The 23,078-nt window shown below is 39.8% G+C and overlaps 3 protein-coding genes across 4 annotated transcripts in view; 1 reads left to right on the top strand and 2 right to left on the bottom strand.

Moving 5' to 3' along the window:
* Positions 1-23,078, bottom strand: part of gpatch8 (G patch domain containing 8) — a 197,666-nt gene that overhangs the window by 132,123 nt on the left and 42,465 nt on the right. The window lies entirely within an intron of this gene.
* On the bottom strand, positions 1,171-2,433 carry nudt1 (nudix (nucleoside diphosphate linked moiety X)-type motif 1). The gene is given in 3 exon segments (XM_061026754.1): positions 1,171-1,372; positions 2,095-2,125; positions 2,128-2,433. Coding segments are annotated over 3 exon segments (375 nt in total). The 5' UTR covers positions 2,285-2,433; the 3' UTR covers positions 1,171-1,185.
* On the top strand, positions 2,852-5,288 carry mrm2 (mitochondrial rRNA methyltransferase 2). 2 transcript variants are annotated; one of them, XM_061026752.1, is made up of 3 exons: positions 2,852-3,184; positions 4,697-4,720; positions 4,793-5,288. In XM_061026752.1, exons 1-3 carry the CDS (start codon positions 2,896-2,898, stop codon positions 5,227-5,229), a joined length of 750 nt encoding a protein of 249 aa, XP_060882735.1. In that variant the 5' UTR covers positions 2,852-2,895; the 3' UTR covers positions 5,230-5,288. The 2 variants fall into 2 exon arrangements, with proteins under 2 accessions (XP_060882735.1, XP_060882736.1); XM_061026753.1 differs by lacking the exon at positions 4,697-4,720 and having other exon boundaries at positions 2,853-3,184.

Genomic DNA, 23,078 nt, shown 5'->3' with positions numbered 1-23,078 from the left:
GAAATAATCATGAGACCTAGAGTATTCAGATGCTTTTTATGATGATTTAGACACTTTTTTTGAGATCTTCACCATTGACTGAAAAACCTTTTAGTTCACTTATCTTTAACTTTGAGCCTGTATTATAGCAATTCAGTTTGCATAAGGGCTTACAAACATATAAAGTAATTATCGCAATATTATCTCTGTCAAGTAAAATGATGTTTTCTAGAAAAGAAAAAAACATTACCAACTCAGTTTAATTCTGTTTTTCTCTTTTAACTCTCACATGTACACTACATGAGGAGTTGCTTTCTAAACACCAATGGAATACATTTGGAGGAAAACATCTATTCTCTTAATTCCTCTCAGCTAATATGAAGCTCCTGATGAACAAATCAAAGTGTGAATCTCACAAAGTTAGAATAATTTGATACTAAAATCCGTCTAGGTTTCCCTGCTGGGCTCCATTGATGGTGTATTAAAAAAAGTATTATAAAACGAGGAAATGTCTCCACAAATGTTCAGCTGTTGCTTTTTCTATTTTCAAATCATGGTTAGCAGCTCTGCTTTCTCTCTTCCTCAATAACTTTTCATTCCATCCTCTTCCTTCTTTTTTTATCTCTTCAGCTCTCGACTGTTTGACTTTCCCTGGCCTCCAGACTCCCGCATGCTAATTTCTAACTCCTCCTGCGCTTTGCTGTGTGTCTCCCAGCTTCACCCTGTTGACCCTAAACTTAACTCACAGGAAACACAGATCACTGCAGGTCTCTGCATTCTTTCAGCCCAGGGCCTCTTCTCTCCCTTTGTGTATTTATTGTCTTTAAACTTTAGCACTCAGAGAGCACTTATAGATTTCTGCCCTTTGCTAATATGCTCCGCTTGCTCACAGCCACGTCTGTGAAAAAGTTAGTTTTGCAGGAAACAGTTTCAATCCTTTCAGAGGATTTTCAGAAGGATCTGTGCGGATTATTTTGTTTTTAATGTGATATCCTTACACAAAACCTGGAATAAAAGTGTTTGATTTTTGTTATCTTAAATGTAATAAAACAGACATAAGTTTGGAGTAAAAATTGAGGTAAAGTTGGTTAATATTTGGGGGAAGAAAAAGTGCAAAAACAGCAGGATTTCAGTTTGTTCCATATTACTTGATACTTGGGATTATGGATAACAAAAAAACGTTTAAAAAAAAGCTGGACTTCACCACTAGATGCTCACAGCTCTGTGCGGTGCTGTTAGGTACCTACCCTCTGACTCTGTTGGTTCTCCATTATAATCATCGGCTCTGAAAACATGGACGTCCAGGAGCTCGGTTTCCCCAGCAAATTCAAATTTGATGTTTCCCACCTTCTTCAGATCATCCACCGTCAGTCCACTTTCTTCTTGCAGCTCTCTAAAAAGGAAAACGTCTGATTAATATTTGATATTGTGTACTTTAAGAGTCAACCCACTGTGCACTTCACACGGGCACTAAAAGCAGAGACGACAGTGAATGGATAACATCAGTGCTTCCTAGACAAGGAATCTATTTTTATTAATATATTATTCATATTTCCCATTTTGTGAATTTGTCATCAAGGTGATCACAACAAATCATTTTTATGTGACAAAGAAAAAGGGTTGTTTGGTGTTTCCTCAAATATTGATAACTGTCCACCTCTCCGGATGGAATAAGTTTTAAAGGAGTTAAGAAAAGGCTTGTGAGAATTTGCTGATTTATTGGGCCTTTTAATAGTCTTGTCACAAAGAGGTCTTTTTAACATATTTGAGAGAAAATAGAATGAGACCAGGTCTGACTTCCTTCCATGTTTTGGAACAAATTGTGTTGCACATCGTCCAGACTTGTGGCTTGACCTTAAGGTGATAAAGATGAACTTTTTTAGTGTATGCTAAAATACAAACAGCCCCATGTATTGTGTGTTATGTTATTATTGTATGTAAGTGGTTAAAAGATATCTTTCAAGGCATGCCACAAAGCAAAACCAAAGCAGCAATAAAAATGTTTGTGTGCAGCTAAAACATGGACAATGAATATTTGTTTCTTCTTGTAAGATATCGTCTAAAAACTGTAAGAAAATAAATCAAAACTCTTCTGGCATTGATTGCTGTGTCTACCTTCTCGCAGCATCTTCAATGGTTTCTCCAGGTTGTACTTCCCCGCCCCGAACCCCCTCTTCTTCATGCCGAGCAGCACTCTGCCGGGCCGGACCACCAGCACCAGGGTCAGCAGCTTTGGGCTCAACATTGTCACCTGTCGACGCAAGAAAATGAGACTTAACGATACAGAAACAAAAATGTAAATCATGTATGACGTCAACGTAGACTGTTGGAGTTATTTTTGACTTTGCACATGCTTGCCTGTTCAATTTCTGCCCCAAAATTAACCAAATCTGAGAAGTGACAGAAGATAGGAAGCAGTCAGTGTAGTACACGACACACACCGCAGGTTGAGTGAATCCCGCGCGCCGCAGTACAGATCACGTGACGTCACAAGACGCGCTGATGCCTAAAGTCATGGCTTGGTCTAATCTACGTCAGACTGGAGTCACCCATGGCCATCACATCATTTATAAATCAGTTAAAAGGTGTTCCCTCCAAATATGTTCTACTAGAAACGTGTGTCTTCCTATTAAACCACCCGCCTGAATTAACCGTAAACCACGTCGTCCTTGCTGCATTTTATGCATTAAAAAACAGAAAATATAGGAGGGATGTCATATATTTATAACAAACAGTTTTAAATTCCCTGTTGTTGAGCAGGAAACTCATCCCAGGTAGGAACTATTTTTAACAATCTTCCATTTGGGAGACATGTTAAGGTGTTACGCAGTCTCTGACCAATGGCAAGTTGTAAATTGTATTTCTGCGCAAGCGCAGTTATGTGCACGGTACACATGACCCCGTACAGTCAAAACAATGTGGTGTTTTTCTTTGCAGAGGAGGTCTCTGCACTCCTCCTTGTGTTTAATGAAAAAGACGAAGAGTAAAACTCCTGCTGAGCAGCGCTGGATGCAGCGGCAGCTCAAAGACCCGTATGTCAAAGCTTCTCACCAACAACACTTCCGCTGCAGGAGCGCCTTCAAGCTGCTGGAGATAGATGACAAGTTTCGGATTTTAAAGCCCGGATGCAGCGTGGTGGACTGCGGAGCGGCACCAGGAGCCTGGAGCCAAGTGGCAGTCCAGAGGGTCAACTCAGCCGGGACAGGTGAGACAGGAAGCTACACACATGGGTGCACAAATAAACAGTGTGATGCAAAACCAGTGCAGCAGTCTGTTACATTAAGGTGTTGTTTTAGGCTGTGATAGAGAGACTGGGATCATAAATCCACCTCACTTACTGTTTAACAAAAAGAGCTGTGGAACTTAGAAACCAACATTGAATGATAAAGGTCTTTGCTTTCTTAGGTAAATCTGGAAATATCTTAAAGTGTCCTATTGTATTTTCCCTATGTGCTTTTAAAATAAAACTCATAATTATTGCAGGGCCTTTGACTCGTCTTATTACAAAAGTCCTAAATTATAGTGCACATTAATAATCATCTTAAGATACAAGTGAACCATGTGTCCAGTTCTTCAACAGTTATCATAATTCCTGTTCCTCCATATTTTACAATTTGGTATTACCTTATTTGGACCAGTGTCCTCTCGACCACCTGGTTGCCATGTACCTATGTGTATTTACATGTGTATGGGGTTCTTTATGTAGGCTGTAAATTAGGGAACAACTATAAAGCACTATTTAAAAGGCTACATCAACTTATTGCTCATAAAGGTGGATCATATCTAAATGGTTTGATCGACTTTATTGTCTTATCATGTTGAGACACATCATTATGTAAAAGCTTAGAATTTCTGCCCTAAATAATTTGTAATCCACAGTTTATATGAATGGATGGGGAGTGGGACATTTTTACACAGACAGACATTAAAGTTACTTTACTGAAGATATACAGTGTTTCCCCTACCATTACAACGCTCAAGTTTTTTTTGTTTTTTTTTTAAAGATTCATTTTTGGGCTTTTTGGGCCTTTATTGTAGAGATATGATAGTGGATAGAGTCGGAAATCAGGGAAAGAAGTCATTTAAGGTTACCTTTACGATAGAAAAGGACAGCTGTCATTTTCTATCAGCTGTCAAAGTAACACATGAACACCAAGATTCCTTCAAGTGTTTGTGTCGTTGTGTCGCCGTCTCGGCATGTCGGCATGTCGGCTTGTCCCCACCCCCCCAACGCTGTAAACCTAGGGGAAACACTGGATATAAAATGCACATAAGAACACTTAAATCCCTTAAATTATAAGAAATATAACCAATGTAACTGTTAAAATACAGAAACACTGTAAAATCAATCACCTGAAGAGACTGAACGTCTTTTTTACTTTGAAACCAGCCTTTAATAGTAAATAGTGACTTTTTTCAGTCTTTTTGTTCTCTCAGGCACATCTCAATTAATCCAAACCAAACTCATACAGCTTTAAAAGAACACACGTGTTATACTGTTATCTTCTGAAAAGCTTGATGAAGAACATTTTTAAGACATTGATTCATTTAGAAGATGTATTCCTTTGTATAAACAGGTAAAAATATAACGTCTTACAGGCTTTCAATTAAAGGATGGGGCTCCAGTTATCCAAATATGAAATGCTATATTATAAAACCCTCTGCTTTGTGTGGCAGCAGTTACTCACCTGTGTGTTTGTGTTGCATAACCACATAGCCGCGTCAGCCTGTGATGCATCAGGTATGAAGGAAGTAACACATTAACACGTTCACATCCCACAGAAACGTCCCCTAACTGTTCGCTGCTTTGCAGACCCAGACTTACCACGTGGTGCCGTGATTGGCATCGATCTGCTGAACATCCCATCTCTGGACGGTGCCCACTTCCTGTCTAGTCATGATGTCACGGACCCCGCCACGCACGCAAAGCTGCTGGAGCTGCTCCCACGCAGCCAGGCGCACGTCATCCTCAGCGACATGGCGCCCAACGCCAGCGGTTTCAGAGACATGGACCACGAGAAACTGATCTTGATGTGTTTGTCTTTGATCGACTTGGCTGGGAAGATCTTACAGCCGGGGGGGTCCCTGCTTTGCAAATACTGGGACGGGATCCTCGCTCATGAACTCCAGGACAAGCTCTCCGCTGTGTTCGGAAGTGTTCGGACTTTGAAGCCAAACGCGAGCAGAAAGGACTCGGCTGAGAGGTATTTCTTAGCTGGAATGTACAGAAAGCAAGAGAAGAGATTGTAGTCGCCTGTTTTTTTTCACATGTGTCCCCTCAAATTAAAAATATAGATGTTTTCTGGATACTCAAGTGTGCACTGTGTTTGTTGTGGACATGAATCAAGAGGCTTACTTTATCTTTGAACAAAAGGTGGCACTGTTGAGGCATCGGTAAGCATCACAGCTGCAGGCACAGACACATCACATACTGTCGGTGCAGATTTCTTATCCCTGCACACTTAACACAGTAGCAGCAGTGAAGCAGTAATATGTAAACGTGTGCAGGAATCAGCGGAGTGATATTCCTCAAGAGCCCGTTGCTGTGTCTTCTCTCCAGTTATTGTTTGCCCCACAGTGTTTGTTCTACTGTCAGTCTGCTGTTTGCTTTCTTACAGCATGTCATTTACCAGTACTGCTTATGCTAATAATGTGCACTGCCAGCCATGTAGAAATATGTAATCATTCTCTCATTGAGGGCTTATGAAGGGAAAACCTAACACATAAGAGTCACATCCAGCATGACTAATGGGAAGTGGGATGATGCCGGAGCTTGGCAGCCTGCGAGTGTTGACTGGCTTTGCTCTCTGACAGAGGAGATATGTCCCTTTGCTTGGAAAATATCCTCAGTCATAGTAGACACATTTTCTTTTTCATATATTTTTTTTCAATCAGTGCTCAGAGAAGTCGGGCAAACAGCGTTTATTTGTTTTTTTTTATTTTTTTATTATTTTGATTGTCTCTGTGCTCGTTCAGAGTAATGTGATTCTGCTCTGACCAGAGTGCAGATCAGCTGCTGATGAAATAAGATGATGAGTCTATCAGAGCTGTATTATGGAATACACATGTCATATGTGACGTCTCAAAAAATCTCAACAGGGATTCAAATATCAAACAACCTCATGTATGTAATATATTTGGACCCAGTGCATATGCAGTCTCAATGGGCCCTCTTCACTCAAAACTTCATGTGATGCAGAAATAGAAATGTTTTTGCAACATATAAATTGATATATTAATTGGACTTTTCCTCATGTATTGTACATTTGATACCTTCATTATGTCCAAGAGAAAGAGAGATGGGGGATGGCAACCTCATGTACCAAGAAGTGAATAACAGCCAATTATTCATTGTGGTTCGTGTCAGTAATGAGTTTATTTCGTTTAACATAAATACCAGTTACACAAATATTGCCACATAAACATGTTTGCCAGATAATACAAATATACACATTTTCCTGACTCTACACTGAACAAATGATTACATGAGTTAAAGTCAAGTAAACAAGATGCTCATCCCTCCTGCTGTATGATGCAAATGTGTCAGGATGAACGGCTTAGTTTGCTTCATTCATCAGCAAGCGAAGCTGCTAAAGCTGCACAGCATAATTTCAGTATTCCAAAAAGAATTAGAACGAGAAAGTCGTGTTCACTCGTTTGTCTTTGGAAAGGATTTTATTTACAGGACCCAACCCAACCCAACCGAGGCTCTAACAATGCTGTAGCTACAAAGAATTGTCTTTAAATGGATTGTCCTTTGCTACAGACGAGGATTACAATAGAAAGTTTAAAAACAATGAAGCCATATGAGCATATGTTCATAATTGTTGGGTGCCCTCCCCGTTGTTTTGGCCCCCATTGGCGAGTTCCACTTTCCTAATCACCTAGTCTAGTCTAATTTAACCTAGTTGCCCCTGCCATTCACAGCTCTAAGCCTGAAGAGGTGATCATGACTTTGAATTCTTCTTTGGTTCAGGAAGAACTAGAAAAAAAGAACCTCATGGAAGTTTTCTTTTTCAACTGAGGATTGCCCGTGTATCCAAAAAAAAAAAAAAGATTTCCTGGCTTTTCTTTTTCAATCTGACTACATGTTCATTGTAGTTGATTTATCATTTAATAACTGGATAATCTTAACTCATTAAAAAGAAAATTCATTGCAATTACTGATGAACTATCGATGGTAATGGAAACAGATGATCCTTTAATTGACATTTTAAGTCTGATCATTCTACAAAATGAAAATTAGAGAGATTAATCTGCACTAAATTTGCATTTATCTTAGCAAAAGACGAGCTGGCTCACATGAATACATGAATATTTAGCCTCTCTGTCTCGGCTGTGATGAGTAATACTGTGTGAACTGAAACATTCATGCCTCTCGATAAGATTAACTGCGTAGAAAGGGACTGACCTCTAAAGATGATTGTTTGCAGTGAATGGGGAGCAGACATGCCTGTTGATGAAGCTGATCATGAAAGATGCGAACAGATGACCAATTTTACTTCTCATTACTTGTTGATTATTCAGCCCTTTGCTATTTGGATTTAAATGATCCTAAAATGACTGTGGGATTTATGTAAATTCCACTGTGGCTGAGCACTTGGGCTCAGGCTGAATGATGATTCATCCACAGGTTAATTCATTCTTCTCTGGCCAGCTGCAGGTTCAGATGTAAATATTAGTGAATTAAGAGAGAAAAACTGTCGGAGAGCTGCACATTTTAAATTCAGATTTCTCTCTTGTCGGCCTGAGTTTTGAACAAAATCTGCTGCACAAAAAACCTCTTTGAACTGCGTCACTTTGTATTTTTTTCAGCTGAATATATATTTGTATAATACACTTTTATACAATCCTATCAGGACATTAAAGGAGACACATAGTGATATCCCATCATGCAACACTTTTTCTACCTGTGTTTAACAATATATGTCAATATAAGCTGGTGAAACATCTGAATTATCACGAGGCTCCTCGGTTTTCTCGTCACCTTGAGGCAATTTAAGAGGTAATTTATCATCAAATTATGAAGATGAAGATTGGTAGAATCATCTGCCACTTAGTGTCGCCTTAATCATGTAGTACTTGCAAATCAAACACGCACCACAGTAGGTTTTTTACAGTTTATTATAAATAATATTTTTGCTCATTATCCTCCTCTTCTTGTGTGCTCTGACACTTTGCTGTGATGTCAAAGGGCTGCAGAAGACTAAAAAAAAACCGTTCATGCCTTGTTTTTGAAACCAAATGAATTAAAATCTACTTGTGCATGATTTGATTAAGACTGTTTCACTGCTGAGGTTTCATCATCATCATCAACCTTTATTTAAGCCTCGAGAATCCTTGAGGTTCCCCTCATTTACAACGATGTCGAGATACAAAACGAACAATTTGCAACAGTCGCAACAATTAAGAACATACTAAATTTGTGTTTATAAAACTCAATCACACACTGAGGTGAAATGATTTGAGATAAATGACTCAATCCGTCTAATAGACATCAGAGTGACAATCTTAAGGGGATTTTGCACAAGGTTTGGAGAGATACAGGAAAAAATCATAATTTCAAATGCAATATAGCAAATGTTTCAATGCAACGATACACTTAAATGTGACACGTTTAACAAACAGAATGCTTCCTTTTGGATTTTGATTTCAGTAAAAAAAACAAAAACCTAACTGTCTCTCTCATTTGTTGGAGATCTGAAATTGACAGGAAATTAAAGAAACGATAATAAATATATCATTATTACCATCAGGTTATTCATTCTGTGGCCTGACCTGAGTTGCCAAAAAGAATTGCCAGTCTGACAACATTCATTATTCCCTGAGCCTGTTCCTGAATGTAACCAGACCGAGCCAAGCAGGCGTTCACTGGCACCAAGTAATGACTACTATTCTGATGATAATTTAACCATCTCCACAAATAAATGAATCTTAAATCTCGGGACGCTGTGACGACTGTGCATGGGTACCATTTTTCAGGTTTATGATGTCGATGTTTTGGCAAAGCAATTTGACATAATGGCTCGGGGAAATTTCCATGCAAACAACCGAGTGCTTTAGGAAACATGGTGGGAGTTTTTAAGTGACACATGCTGTAGAAATATTTGTGCCTGTTCAAACGTGATATTGGAGTGCATCTCGCCATGACGCACCAAAAGTCTGCCCGGAAAAAGTTCCAGATGCATTGTTTCCGCCTCCCTTGCACTATCGCACAAAAGGACACATGTCAGTGAATAATCAAGCTGTATCTCCTCTCGGTCTTTGCTTTACTTTCCTCGAGGTTTGCTGAAAGACCTGCAGGAAAATGTCAGGAACATTTATGCGAACAGGGTGAGGGATGGTTGTGGGAGGAGGGTTAAAGAGACAAGGGAAAAAACAAAACGGCGGTGTCGGAGGACAAAAACAGCGCAGGTTGCACTCTGGGGCACCATTTTGCATCCCCAGATCGAAGCCTGACATTTACGAACAAGTGTGGAAAATGAATACAGATGGGAGCTGAACGCCGATACCCTTATGATAACATTGTGACGGCAAATGCAGATTTTCCTCCGGGTTATTTATCAGACTTTTTAGTTTGAAAGGTTCAAGCAACAAAGAAAAATGTCTGCCAACCTTGGACAGAGAGTTTTAAATAGATGTGTGTTGTAGAAGAAGAGGAGGAGGAGCAAATTTTTTCTCCTTTTTGATTAACTATCTATACTTTATTAGTAACTGCAATACTTAACACGGAAAGCTGTTAAACATTATGCCCCAAAAGTGGCAGCTCTTTATCAAACCCTTTAAACACGAGTACAGCATAAAAGCCTCTGCCGCTCATGAATAATAATTCTTCATTATCATCATCAGCAATCCTTTGAAGACCAGAAAGACCACTTATCAGGCGCTGTAAACACTCCAAGAGTCTATAATAGATGGATCTTAATATCATGTTTCCTATGAATCAGCTAATGAGAAGGTATGAATTTCGTTTTTTTTTGTCTGTCCATTATTACACCCCCGCTTTTTTTGTGACTACATTCTCTTTTTCCTACATGTGAAAACAGACGACTTGTTCTATATAGATGCAAACACATCAATTAAAAAACCTCATCGTGCTGTTAATACAGAGAAAAACAGTGACATGTTTAGTATTAACGTATTATAAAGAGGGTTTAAAGCTTATCTAGGCAAAGACTGTCCAATCAACTTGTAGCCCTATGCCATTCTGAATTATGCAACTCCATCTTGATATGCGAGTCTGAATTATTAATCACCTAATCATCTCAGAACAAAGTGGTCATTGGCTCATGGATGATGTGTGGAACAAGAATTAAAACAATTGGACCCCCCCCGCCCCCTCGCTCTGCTGCACCTCAGCGTTGCCTGACAATATTTAGACCACAGCCAGTTTTTTCCTGTACTAAAAAGAGAGGGTGTTGGGGCGCAGATGGCCTAGCGGTTATAGGCAAAACTAAAATCTGGTGAAGGTGCATTTAGTCACCATGGTGCCGTTCACTGGAACAAACAGCCTGCTGACCTTAGGTCTGTAGAAATCGCTCTGTAGAGCGGTCTTAAAACATTGCTTTTCTCAGGTGCCTTTGGCTGCTATAGTTTAGTCTTTGTATATGTGTGTGTGTGTGTGTGTTCGTCTTTGAGTGTACATATGTATGGTTGGTGTATGGTCCAGTTTGTTCCGCTCTTGGTGTAAGTGTTGTATGGGATGGTTCAGGGTCCTTTATTAAATGTGTTTTGAATTTAAAATGTGCTTTTGAATGTATTTTTTTTTTTTTTTTGATTGAGTTTGTGTTTTTTTTTTCTTCTGAAAAGCACATTAGTATGAAATGTGCTAGCAAATACAACTGAAATGAATTGAATTGAATATATAGATACTAGAGTCCTCCAAGCGGACAGCCAGGGTTCGAGTCCGTCCTGTGGCTCCTTTCCTGCGTTGTTGTTCCCCACTTGCTCTCTCTCCCTGGTTTCCTACTCTATCCACTGTCATATCAAATAAAGGAAAAAGACAAAAAGTGAATCTAAAAAAAGAGAGGGTAAAATGTGGTTAAAAGTCTTACATTTCTTTAATTGTTTCACACTTTGGTAGATTTATGCTCCTATATCTTATATTGGATGTTCATTCAATACTGACTGAAATAACAGGATCCTGCATGGTGAAAATTGAGCAGATAATGGGCTCTATGCATTTGTATGTCACGTGTAAGCAGCATGCTTGGTGGACATTTTGCTGAAGGAATCAACCACACAAGCATGGAAAGAGCTAAAGTGTCAGCTGTGTGGAGGTATTACAAGTTACAAGATGGACAAGTTCAATTATAAGTTCTACTGGTCCTTGCAGTTCCTGCAAAGCTGTTACATTTTGTTTCACAAAGTTAAGAACTTTTGCCTTCTTCCACACTGAAGAATGATCTCAGGCTCCATTCTACGCGGTGAGGCATGCTGATTATTGAATCTGAAGACTGATGTCTGATCTGATCAAGACCAGGTGTCTGTTATCTGAACAAGTGAGACTGGTGCATCCTGGTCATTGGAGAGAAACATGACAACACTGATGCATGTGACTGGTTCAAAGGTTTGTCACCGTTCAAGACTTCCTGATAATAAAAAAAATGCCCCTAATTTATATTATATTCATTGTTTTTAAGATTGTTTTTGAATATTATCATAGTCCTAATTTTAAAATGTAAAAAGAAAAACACTTATCTCAACCACAGTGCAAACTAAAACTTCCTACATAATGCATTAATGTAAATCTGGAGGCAAAATGTATCTGACATCATTAATGATTTGTTAACAAAACAAATGTGGATCCTCAGTGCAACATCAGCTGATCTCTACACACAGTTAAAACGTGTTCAGGGTTGCTCACACATGGAATCCAACCTGAAACTAAGAAGTGAACCACCCCCCCAACTCCAATCTCTATGAACTCTGTTTTCTAAGATTGAAAAAGCCACTTAAACGCTTTCCTCTATTAATAAAATTCACAAGGTCCTATATTTTACTCCAAAAGGAAAAGACATTTCTTTTATACTTGGTGCAGTTTTTCCTTCTGATTCTACAGCTTGATCTGGGTCAAAAACCATCGAAATGATCTTCGCCTTCAATTTGGATTTCAGTAGAGATGGAAGGAATGTCACGCAACAAAGCTTTCCTTAATCAGATTTTAGATGGGCATGCTGGGAGTCCATAGTCTTGTGTCTTTAGACCCAAAGCTATCGTGACGCTGCAGTGCTGTTGCTCTGCTCTGACATTGTTTCTGATTTTGGCAGCGATGAAACATAAAGTTGACTTGAGTTGACATGGCTGCAGCGATAACAGTTTCATCTTCATTTTACATCTCTGCGCATCCACTGTGTGTAACGCTTGTGGGGCATTTTTCCTGTTCCTTACCATTATAAGAAACAGATTGTTTTGGTGCTAGTTCAAAGCAAAGGACCAGGAAATATGCAATTCTTTTAGAGTAAATGTTCTGTGCAAAGAGCAGAAATAAGGAATCAAACTTGTCATGGGACAGGTGGGGAGCTCTGTCTAGTGGGATTTGGGGGGGCCGATCTGTTTGCTGGTGGAATCGAAAAATGACAGACTCCAACTGGAAACGAGGATAGGGCAGAAGACAGATGGTGTAAGGGCTAATTGTCTGACATCTTACTTTGTGTAAGTGTTTACACATTGGAGAGAGAAGAATGCGTGAATGTGTGTTTTCCGACAAAGGCCTAAAGTTGAAGTAACAGTACGCTGCTTTCTGCTTCTATTTTTGAGAAACGTTTTGGGACAGAAAACATCTTGACTTGAGTGTAAAATATAAGGTACACATATTTGATAGGTGTTTCTCTTGGACTTGTCTGTGAATGCCATAATTCTTATACTTTTCAGGATAACTGCAAAGTTATTGCTTCATGTGGAACACAAATGTTTGTCTGCAGTAAAGGACCAATTATGACAAACTCTTTTAATTACTCTCATATTGAAGAATGGTTTGTACACTTTGAGCTATATTAAAACTTTTATGCTTAGTCTACAGATGTTTTATGCACATTAATATGAATTAAAGGGACAGTATGTAGATTCCGCCACAAGGGGTCTCTCAATCAAAACAATAATAAAAGATGATGTTGAGGCTTGCTGGGAACCATGGGAGTTCTCTGGCTTTGATAACTGTTGGAAATATTTGAGGGAATGTAAGTATTCAACAAAAATATATATAACATTATTTTAATAGCCTGCATTTTTTATTAATTTTGATATCTTTATGTGAACATTGTAATAAATATCTACATATTGTGTGTTTAAACCCATACTGGGGTATTTGTACAAACACAAAACAATTATTTCATGTATACAACATGTTTGACATAAGAAACAGGAAAGACTTATCACAATAAAATAAAGTTTTCAGTCAAACTGGTATGAGTGATAGGTTTTGAAAATATACAAATGCCCTTGTTTTTACATTTGAATCACATATTGTGATTTTAAATGTAAACACGCAGGGAAATAGAACCATTATGAGTTTTCAAAGGACAGATTGCATTCTATTTGTCTTTGATGACATCATCAGGTCTCTAAATAAGACAGCTGCTGTCCAGATAGTCACATCGTTTTGTTCCTTTCAACAAGTGCCAGCACTTAGAGAGAGACTACTCAACGATCACTAAGCAATACTTTGTCTAGATATTTCTGTTCATCAGAGACAATCTTCAAACTCTAACAGCAGCATTTCTTTGTGTCTACGACAACCAGCCAAAGAAAATGCAGCAACCAACCAAACCAAGAGGGAACAACAGAACTGTCTACTTCAGACAGCAGGGCAACGGTAAAGAGATGGAGCTTGAAAGACTCCACCGGGATGTGGGGCAGCTCACTGAACTGTTGGAGAGAGAGAGGCAACACTGCTGCAAGGAGAAGAACGAAAGAATCCTGATGATCCAAGAGCTGCAGGAGTCAAAGGAAAATCTTGCAAAGCAGAAAGCCCTCAAAGAAATGTACATCAACAGGGGAAAGGACACCAGAAGAGAGCTAGAGAGGCTGGAAAAGTACTGCAACGAAGAGACCCTCTCCGCATTTAAGATCGCCCAGAAGGTGAATGACACCACCAGGCAGAAGAAGAAGAAAGATCTTCATGCTGACTATGAGGAGCTGAAGGTGGCACACCTAGTTAGTACTGAGAAGTTCACTGCTGACCTCCAGGGTGAGAAGGAGAAAAACAATGTCCTTCAAGGTGAAGTAGACAACCTCAAAGTCTCACACCATGAGCTCAAGCTCAAGTATGAAGCTGACAAGCTCGCCGCCAATCAGCTGGTGGAATCCCTTCTGCGTGAGAAGGAACAGCAAAGCCAGGCTCACGTAGAAAGAGTGTCCCAAGACCAGCAGCTGATTTGGACCTTGAGAGCTGAGCAGGAAGCCCTCTGTCAGAAGGCCACCGAGGAGATTGCTGTCTTGCAGCAGGCTGCTTTTGAGAAGGACATCAAGTTCCAGACTGAGCTGGACAACCTCAGAAGTCAGCTCAGCAATCAGAAGCCCATCGAGGAGGCGTATAAGAAGCTGCAAGTGGCTTATAAAGCCAGCCAAGAGAAGTTCACAGCTGAGCTCCAGCAAGAGAAGGACAAGACAACGCTTCTCCAACAAGAACAGGGGAAGTTAAGAGTGTCCACGGACGAGCTCAGCCAGAGAGACCAAACCGATGTTCTCGCTCTGAAACAGCAGACTGAAAACCACCAGCGAGAGCTTGAGACGGAAAACAAGTCTCTCTACAACACAATTGCAGAGAGCCAGGTTTTAATTTGGAATTTGAACACTAAAAATGGTGCCCTCCAGCAAAAGATGGAGCAGGAGATCAGTGGACTGCAGCAGCTATTCATGGAGAAGGAGAGCATCCAATGTCAAGAGGTGGAGGGGCTCAAAACACAGATCACTCTTCTCACCTCACAAAACATGGAGCTTTCCAGTGAACTGAAGGCCAATAGGGAGGACTACATGCTCCCAAGAAGAAAGAGAGCCAGCCGCGAGGAGACTCAAGATGAGCTGTGCATGGAGGTGACCGTCCCTGATGTAACTTCAGGACCTGAGGGATCTCCAGCTGAAGAAACATTGCAGCTGGAACCTGTGGAGGAGGGTGCAGCAGCATCTGAAGACAAGCCTCAAGAGCCAGTGAAGCAGATGTCCAAGCTGAAACAATTCAGACACTCACTGGGGCTCGTAAAACCTCAACGCTGGAAGAAAAGAAAAGAACCTTCTTCCTCGACCCTCCCACCTCCACCCCAACCTTAAAACCCCCTAACTAACCCCCTAAACCTTTTTCACAGCTGACATTTTGATTTACCATAGTAAGTCACAATGTCAGCTGTAATAAGGTTTATTCAAAAAGGTGACATATCAAAACTACACGTCATCTTATGGGGGCATGGTGGTTACAGTGATTAGCACTGTGGCCTCACAGGAAGAACCTGCTGACCAGCGGGGAACTTCCTGTGTGGAGTTTGTCTGTTCTCCCCAAACCTTTGCAGGTTTTTCTCCGGGACGCTCCGGTTTCCTGCCAAACATCCAAAAACATTCACCATAGGTTAATTGGCTACTCTTAAATGTCCTCCAATTTGCACTTGAAAATATAATAAAAGAAAAAATAACATAATTTCCATTTATAGAGTTGTTCCTTTTTTATGTAATTGTAGGGAATGTTATTAAGAACCTGTTGTCAAATATCAAATACGTGTGTGAAAGTTGATGAAAACAACCCGTGTGTGTGGCATGTGTTGTCTTTGTATGTTTCAGCTTGTTTGGTTGTCCCAAACTTTAAAAAGTCTAAATGAAGATGGACCTGAAACTGAACACGATAACAGATCTGTTTTACTTAAACTGTTAGATAACACTGTTAAGAGCTCGTCCTAAAAAGAGAGTGATGGAATGACCAGCGGAGACACTCTGAACAACAAAAGGAGACTTGGCAACTTGGATGACATCTTTTTGGGGGGCTTTGAATTACAACCAATAAAAGATGTCTGTGCTTTGTTGTGTTTCCTTCCCATGTGTTAGGAGTTTACTGCAGCCTGAATTGTCTCTGTTGATATTTCAATATAGGTAAGGTAACTATATTTGTCATGGAGGACCAACAGTCTATAGGTTTTAAATTAAAACTAAATAAACAACATCTAAAGTTCTTGTTTTCCTCTATTTGCTCATTACTGAGCAAATGAGAGAACATAGTAAAATCACCTCATGCAGGTTCTGCTGTTGCTTACACCAGGTCATGTCAGGCAAGCATTTGAGTTAAACTTTATTTTAGAGTATAAAAAGGTTTTCAAAATATTATTTGCACACAATTGGGGCAAGCAGTTACACATCAGTAGTTGTAGTAAAAGTGTGCAAAACGTTCATGTTCAATACTCGCCTCCATTATTTATTTCACACAAGCAAGGCCTCCAGTTCACTAATAAATATATCACACTGGCATCCTGGTAGATATTCAGCATTCCTCTTTTTAACCACAGTTGTGTTTGTTTTCATATCTGAAAAGATAGCAACACGTGTTTCATCCTCATATCTCTTTTTTTCATCACTTATTTAGAAAAAAAAAAAAAGTTAGCTCTGTTAAACACATTATGCTTCATTTAAAAAAAAAAAAAAAAAAGTTTTCAGAAATTCAAAACCATGCTCAGGAGTCCTGTTGATGAAACGTGGAAGACAAGATTACATGAACTTTCGCTCTGACACATGCATTGCAAACTGTCTATAGGATTTTCATCTTCATTTTACATCTCTGCGCATCCACTGTGTGTAACGCTTGTGGGGCATTTTTCCTGTTCCTTACCATTATAAGAAACAGATTGTTTTGGTGCTAGTTCAAAGCAAAGGACCAGGAAATATGCAATTCTTTTAGAGTAAATGTTCTGTGCAAAGAGCAGAAATAAGGAATCAAACTTGTTATGGGACAGGTGGGGAGCTCTGTCTAGTGGGATTTGGGGGGCCGATCTGAAAAATGACAGACTCCAACTGGAAACGAGGATAGGGCAGAAGACAAATGGTGTAAGGGCTAATTGTCTGACATCTTACTTTGTGTAAGTGTTTACACATTGGAGAGAGAAGAATGCGTGAATGTGTGTTTTCCGACAAAGGCCTAAAGTTGAAGTAACAGTACGCTGCTTTCTGCTTCTATTTTTGAGAAACATTTTGGGACAGAAAACATCTTGACTTGAGTGTAAAATATAAGGTATACATATTTGATAGGTGTTTCTCTTGGACTTGTCTGTGAATGCCATAATTCTTCTACTTTTCAGGATAACTGCAAAGTTATTGCTTCATGTGGAACACAAATGTTTGTCTGCAGTAAAGGACCAATTATGACAAACTCTTTTAATTACTCTCATATTGAAGAATGGTTTGTACACTTTGAGCTATATTAAAACTTTTATGCTTAGTCTACAGATGTTTTATGCACATTAATATGAATTAAAGGGACAGTATGTAGATTCCGCCACAAGGGGGCTCTCAATCAAAACAATAATAAAAGATGATGTTGAGGCTTGCTGGGAACCATGGGAGTTCTCTGGCTTTGATAACTGTTGGAAATATTTGAGGGAATGTAAGTACTCAACAAAAATATATATAACATTGTTTTAATAGCCTGCATTTTTTATTAATTTCGATATCTTTATGTGAACATTGTAATAAATATCTACATATTGTGTGTTTAAACCCATACTGGGGTATTTGTACAAACACAAAACAATTATTTCATGTATACAGCATGTTTGACATAAGATACAGGAAAGACTTATCACAATAAAATAAAGTTTTCAGTCAAACTGGTATGAGTGATAGGTTTTGAAAATATACAAATGCCCTTGTTTTTACATTTGAATCACATATTGTGATTTTAAATGTAAACACGCAGGGAAATAGAATCATTCTGAGTTTTCAAAGGACAGATTGCATTCTATTTGTCTTTGATGACATCATCAGGTCTTTAAATAAGACAGCTGCTGTCCAGATAGTCACATCGTTTTGTTCCTTTCAACAAGTGTCAGCACTTAGAGAGAGACTACTCAACGATCACTAAGCAAGACTTTGTCTAGATATTTCTGTTCATCAGAGACAATCTTCAAACTCTAACAGCAGCATTTCTTTGTGTCTACGACAACCAGCCAAAGAAAATGCAGCAACCAACCAAACCAAGAGGGAACAACAGAACTGTTTACTTCAGACAGCAGGGCAACGGTAAAGAGATGGAGCTTGAAAGACTCCGCCGGGATGTGGGACAGCTCACTGAACTGTTGGAGAGAGAGAGGCAACACTGCTGCAAGGAGAAGAACGAAAGAATCCTGATGATCCAAGAGCTGCAGGAGTCAAAGGAAAATCTTGCAAAGCAGAAAGCCCTCAAAGAAATGTACATCAACAGGGGAAAGGACACCAGAAGAGAGCTAGAGAGGCTGGAAAAGTACTGCAACGAAGAGACCCTCTCCGCATTTAAGATCGCCCAGAAGGTGAATGACACCAACAGGCAGAAGAAGAAGAAAGATCTTCATGCTGACTATGAGGAGCTGAAGGTGGCACACCTAGTTAGTACTGAGAAGTTCACTGCTGACCTCCAGGGTGAGAAGGAGAAAAACAATGTCCTTCAAGGTGAAGTAGACAACCTCAAAGTCTCACACCATGAGCTCAAGCTCAAGTATGAAGCTGACAAGCTTGCCGCCAATCAGCTGGTGGAATCCCTTCTGCGCGAGAAGGAACAGCAAAGCCAGGCTCACGCAGAAAGAGTGTCCCAAGACCAGCAGCTGATTTGGACCTTGAGAGCTGAGCAGGAAACCCTCTGTCAGAAGGCCACCGAGGAGATTGCTGTCCTGCAGCAGGCTGCTTTTGAGAAGGACATCAAGTTCCAGACTGAGCTGGACAACCTCAGAAGTCAGCTCAGCAATCAGAAGACCACCGAGGAGGCGTATAAGAAGCTGCAAGTGGCTTATAAAGCCAGCCAAGAGAAGTTCACAGCTGAGCTCCAGCAAGAGAAGGACAAGACAACGCTTCTCCAACAAGAACAGGAGAAGTTAAGAGTGTCCACGGACGAGCTCAGCCAGAGAGACCAAACCGATGTTCTCGCTCTGAAACAGCAGACTGAAAACCACCAGCGAGAGCTTGAGACGGAAAACAAGTCTCTCTACAACACAATTGCAGAGAGCCAGGTTTTAATTTGGAATTTGAAGACTAAAAATGGTGCCCTCCAGCAAAAGATGGAGCAGGAGATCAGTGGACTGCAGCAGCTATTCATGGAGAAGGAGAGCATCCAATGTCAAGAGGTGGAGGGGCTCAAAACACAGATCACTCTTCTCACCTCACAAAACATGGAGCTTTCCAGTGAACTGAAGGCCAATAGGGAGGACTACATGCTCCCAAGAAGAAAGAGAGCCAGCCGCGAGGAGACTCAAGATGAGCTGTGCATGGAGGTGACCGTCCCTGATGTAACTTCAGGACCTGAGGGATCTCCAGCTGAAGAAACATTGCAGCTGGAACCTGTGGAGGAGGGTGCAGCAGCATCTGAAGACAAGCCTCAAGAGCCAGTGAAGCAGATGTCCAAGCTGAAACAATTCAGACACTCACTGGGGCTCGTAAAACCTCAACGCTGGAAGAAAAGAAAAGAACCTTCTTCCTCGACCCTCCCACCTCCACCCCAACCTTGAAACCCCCTAACTAACCCCCTAAACCTTTTTCACAGCTGACATTTTGATTTACCATAGTAAGTCACAATGTCAGCTGTAATAAGGCTTATTGAAAAAGGTGACATATCAAAACTACACGTCATCTTATGGGGGCATGGTGGTTACAGTGATTAGCACTGTGGCCTCACAGGAAGAACCTGCTGACCAGCGGGGAACTTCCTGTGTGGAGTTTGTCTGTTCTCCCCAAACCTTTGCAGGTTTTTCTCCGGGACGCTCCGGTTTCCTGCCAAACATCCAAAAACATTCACCATAGGTTAATTGGCTACTCTTAAATGTCCTCCAATTTGCACTTGAAAATATAATAAAAGAAAAAATAACATAATTTCCATTTATAGAGTTGTTCCTTTTTTATGTAATTGTAGGGAATGTTATTAAGAACCTGTTGTCAAATATCAAATGCGTGTGTGAAAGTTGATGAAAACAACCCGTGTGTGTGGCATGTGTTGTCTTTGTATGTTTCAGCTTGTTTGGTTGTCCCAAACTTTAAAAAGTCTAAATGAAGATGGACCTGAAACTGAACACGATAACAGATCTGTTTTACTTAAACTGTTCGATAACACTGTTAAGAGCTCGTCCTAAAAAGAGAGTGATGGAATGACCAGCGGAGACACTCTGAACAACAAAAGGAGACTTGGCAACTTGGATGACATCTTTTTGGGGGGCTTTGAATTACAACCAATAAAAGATGTCTGTGCTTTGTTGTGTTTCCTTCCCATGTGTTAGGAGTTTACTGCAGCCTGAATTTTCTCTGTTGATATTTCAATATAGGTAAGGTAACTATATTTGTCATGGAGGACCAACAGTCTATAGGTTTTAAATTAAAACTAAATAAACAACATCTAAAGTTCTTGTTTTCCTCTATTTGCTCATTACTGAGCAAATGAGAGAACATAGTAAAATCACCTCATGCAGGTTCTGCTGTTGCTTACACCAGGTCATGTCAGGCAAGCATTTGAGTTAAACTTTATTTTAGAGTATAAAAAGGTTTTCAAAATATTATTTGCACACAATTGGGGCAAGCAGTTACACATCAGTAGTTGTAGTAAAAGTGTGCAAAACGTTCATGTTCAATACTCGCCTCCATTATTTATTTCACACAAGCAAGGCCTCCGGTTCACTAATAAATATATCACACTGGCATCCTGGTAGATATTCAGCATTCCTCTTTTTAACCACAGCTGTGTTTGTTGTCATATCTGAAAAGATAGCAACACGTGTTTCATCCTCATATCTCTTTTTTTCATCACTTATTTAGAAAAAAAAAAAAGTTAGCTCTGTTAAACACATTATGCTTCATTAAAAAAAAAAAAAAAAAAAGTTTTCAGAAATTCAAAACCATGCTCAGGAGTCCTGTTGATGAAACGTGGAAGACAAGATTACATGAACTTTCGCTCTGACACATGCATTGCAAACTGTCTATAGGATTTTCATCTTCATTTTACATCTCTGCGCATCCACTGTGTGTAACGCTTGTGGGGCATTTTTCCTGTTCCTTACCATTATAAGAAACAGATTGTTTTGGTGCTAGTTCAAAGCAAAGGACCAGGAAATATGCAATTCTTTTAGAGTAAATGTTCTGTGCAAAGAGCAGAAATAAGGAATCAAACTTGTCATGGGACAGGTGGGGAGCTCTGTCTAGTGGGATTTGGGGGGCCGATCTGAAAAATGACAGACTCCAACTGGAAACGAGGATAGGGCAGAAGACAAATGGTGTAAGGGCTAATTGTCTGACATCTTACTTTGTGTAAGTGTTTACACATTGGAGAGAGAAGAATGCGTGAATGTGTGTTTTCCGACAAAGGCCTAAAGTTGAAGTAACAGTACGCTGCTTTCTGCTTCTATTTTTGAGAAACATTTTGGGACAGAAAACATCTTGACTTGAGTGTAAAATATAAGGTATACATATTTGATAGGTGTTTCTCTTGGACTTGTCTGTGAATGCCATAATTCTTCTACTTTTCAGGATAACTGCAAAGTTATTGCTTCATGTGGAACACAAATGTTTGTCTGCAGTAAAGGACCAATTATGACAAACTCTTTTAATTACTCTCATATTGAAGAATGGTTTGTACACTTTGAGCTATATTAAAACTTTTATGCTTAGTCTACAGATGTTTTATGCACATTAATATGAATTAAAGGGACAGTATGTAGATTCCGCCACAAGGGGGCTCTCAATCAAAACAATAATAAAAGATGATGTTGAGGCTTGCTGGGAACCATGGGAGTTCTCTGGCTTTGATAACTGTTGGAAATATTTGAGGGAATGTAAGTACTCAACAAAAATATATATAACATTGTTTTAATAGCCTGCATTTTTTATTAATTTCGATATCTTTATGTGAACATTGTAATAAATATCTACATATTGTGTGTTTAAACCCATACTGGGGTATTTGTACAAACACAAAACAATTATTTCATGTATACAGCATGTTTGACATAAGATACAGGAAAGACTTATCACAATAAAATAAAGTTTTCAGTCAAACTGGTATGAGTGATAGGTTTTGAAAATATACAAATGCCCTTGTTTTTACATTTGAATCACATATTGTGATTTTAAATGTAAACACGCAGGGAAATAGAACCATTCTGAGTTTTCAAAGGACAGATTGCATTCTATTTGTCTTTGATGACATCATCAGGTCTCTAAATAAGACAGCTGCTGTCCAGATAGTCACATCGTTTTGTTCCTTTCAACAAGTGCCAGCACTTAGAGAGAGACTACTCAACGATCACTAAGCAAGACTTTGTCTAGATATTTCTGTTCATCAGAGACAATCTTCAAACTCTAACAGCAGCATTTCTTTGTGTCTACGACAACCAGCCAAAGAAAATGCAGCAACCAACCAAACCAAGAGGGAACAACAGAACTGTCTACTTCAGACAGCAGGGCAACGGTAAAGAGATGGAGCTTGAAAGACTCCACCGGGATGTGGGGCAGCTCACTGAACTGTTGGAGAGAGAGAGGCAACACTGCTGCAAGGAGAAGAACGAAAGAATCCTGATGATCCAAGAGCTGCAGGAGTCAAAGGAAAATCTTGCAAAGCAGAAAGCCCTCAAAGAAATGTACATCAACAGGGGAAAGGACACCAGAAGAGAGCTAGAGAGGCTGGAAAAGTACTGCAACGAAGAGACCCTCTCCGCATTTAAGATCGCCCAGAAGGTGAATGACACCACCAGGCAGAAGAAGAAGAAAGATCTTCATGCTGACTATGAGGAGCTGAAGGTGGCACACCTAGTTAGTACTGAGAAGTTCACTGCTGACCTCCAGGGTGAGAAGGAGAAAAACAATGTCCTTCAAGGTGAAGTAGACAACCTCAAAGTCTCACACCATGAGCTCAAGCTCAAGTATGAAGCTGACAAGCTCGCCGCCAATCAGCTGGTGGAATC

The sequence above is a fragment of the Labrus mixtus genome, chromosome 20 (assembly GCF_963584025.1).
Source record: "Labrus mixtus chromosome 20, fLabMix1.1, whole genome shotgun sequence".
NCBI classification, from domain to species: Eukaryota; Metazoa; Chordata; class Actinopteri; order Labriformes; family Labridae; genus Labrus; species Labrus mixtus.
The sequence above is the reverse complement of the archived record's forward strand: the minus strand, read 5'-3'. Positions and strand labels throughout refer to the sequence as shown.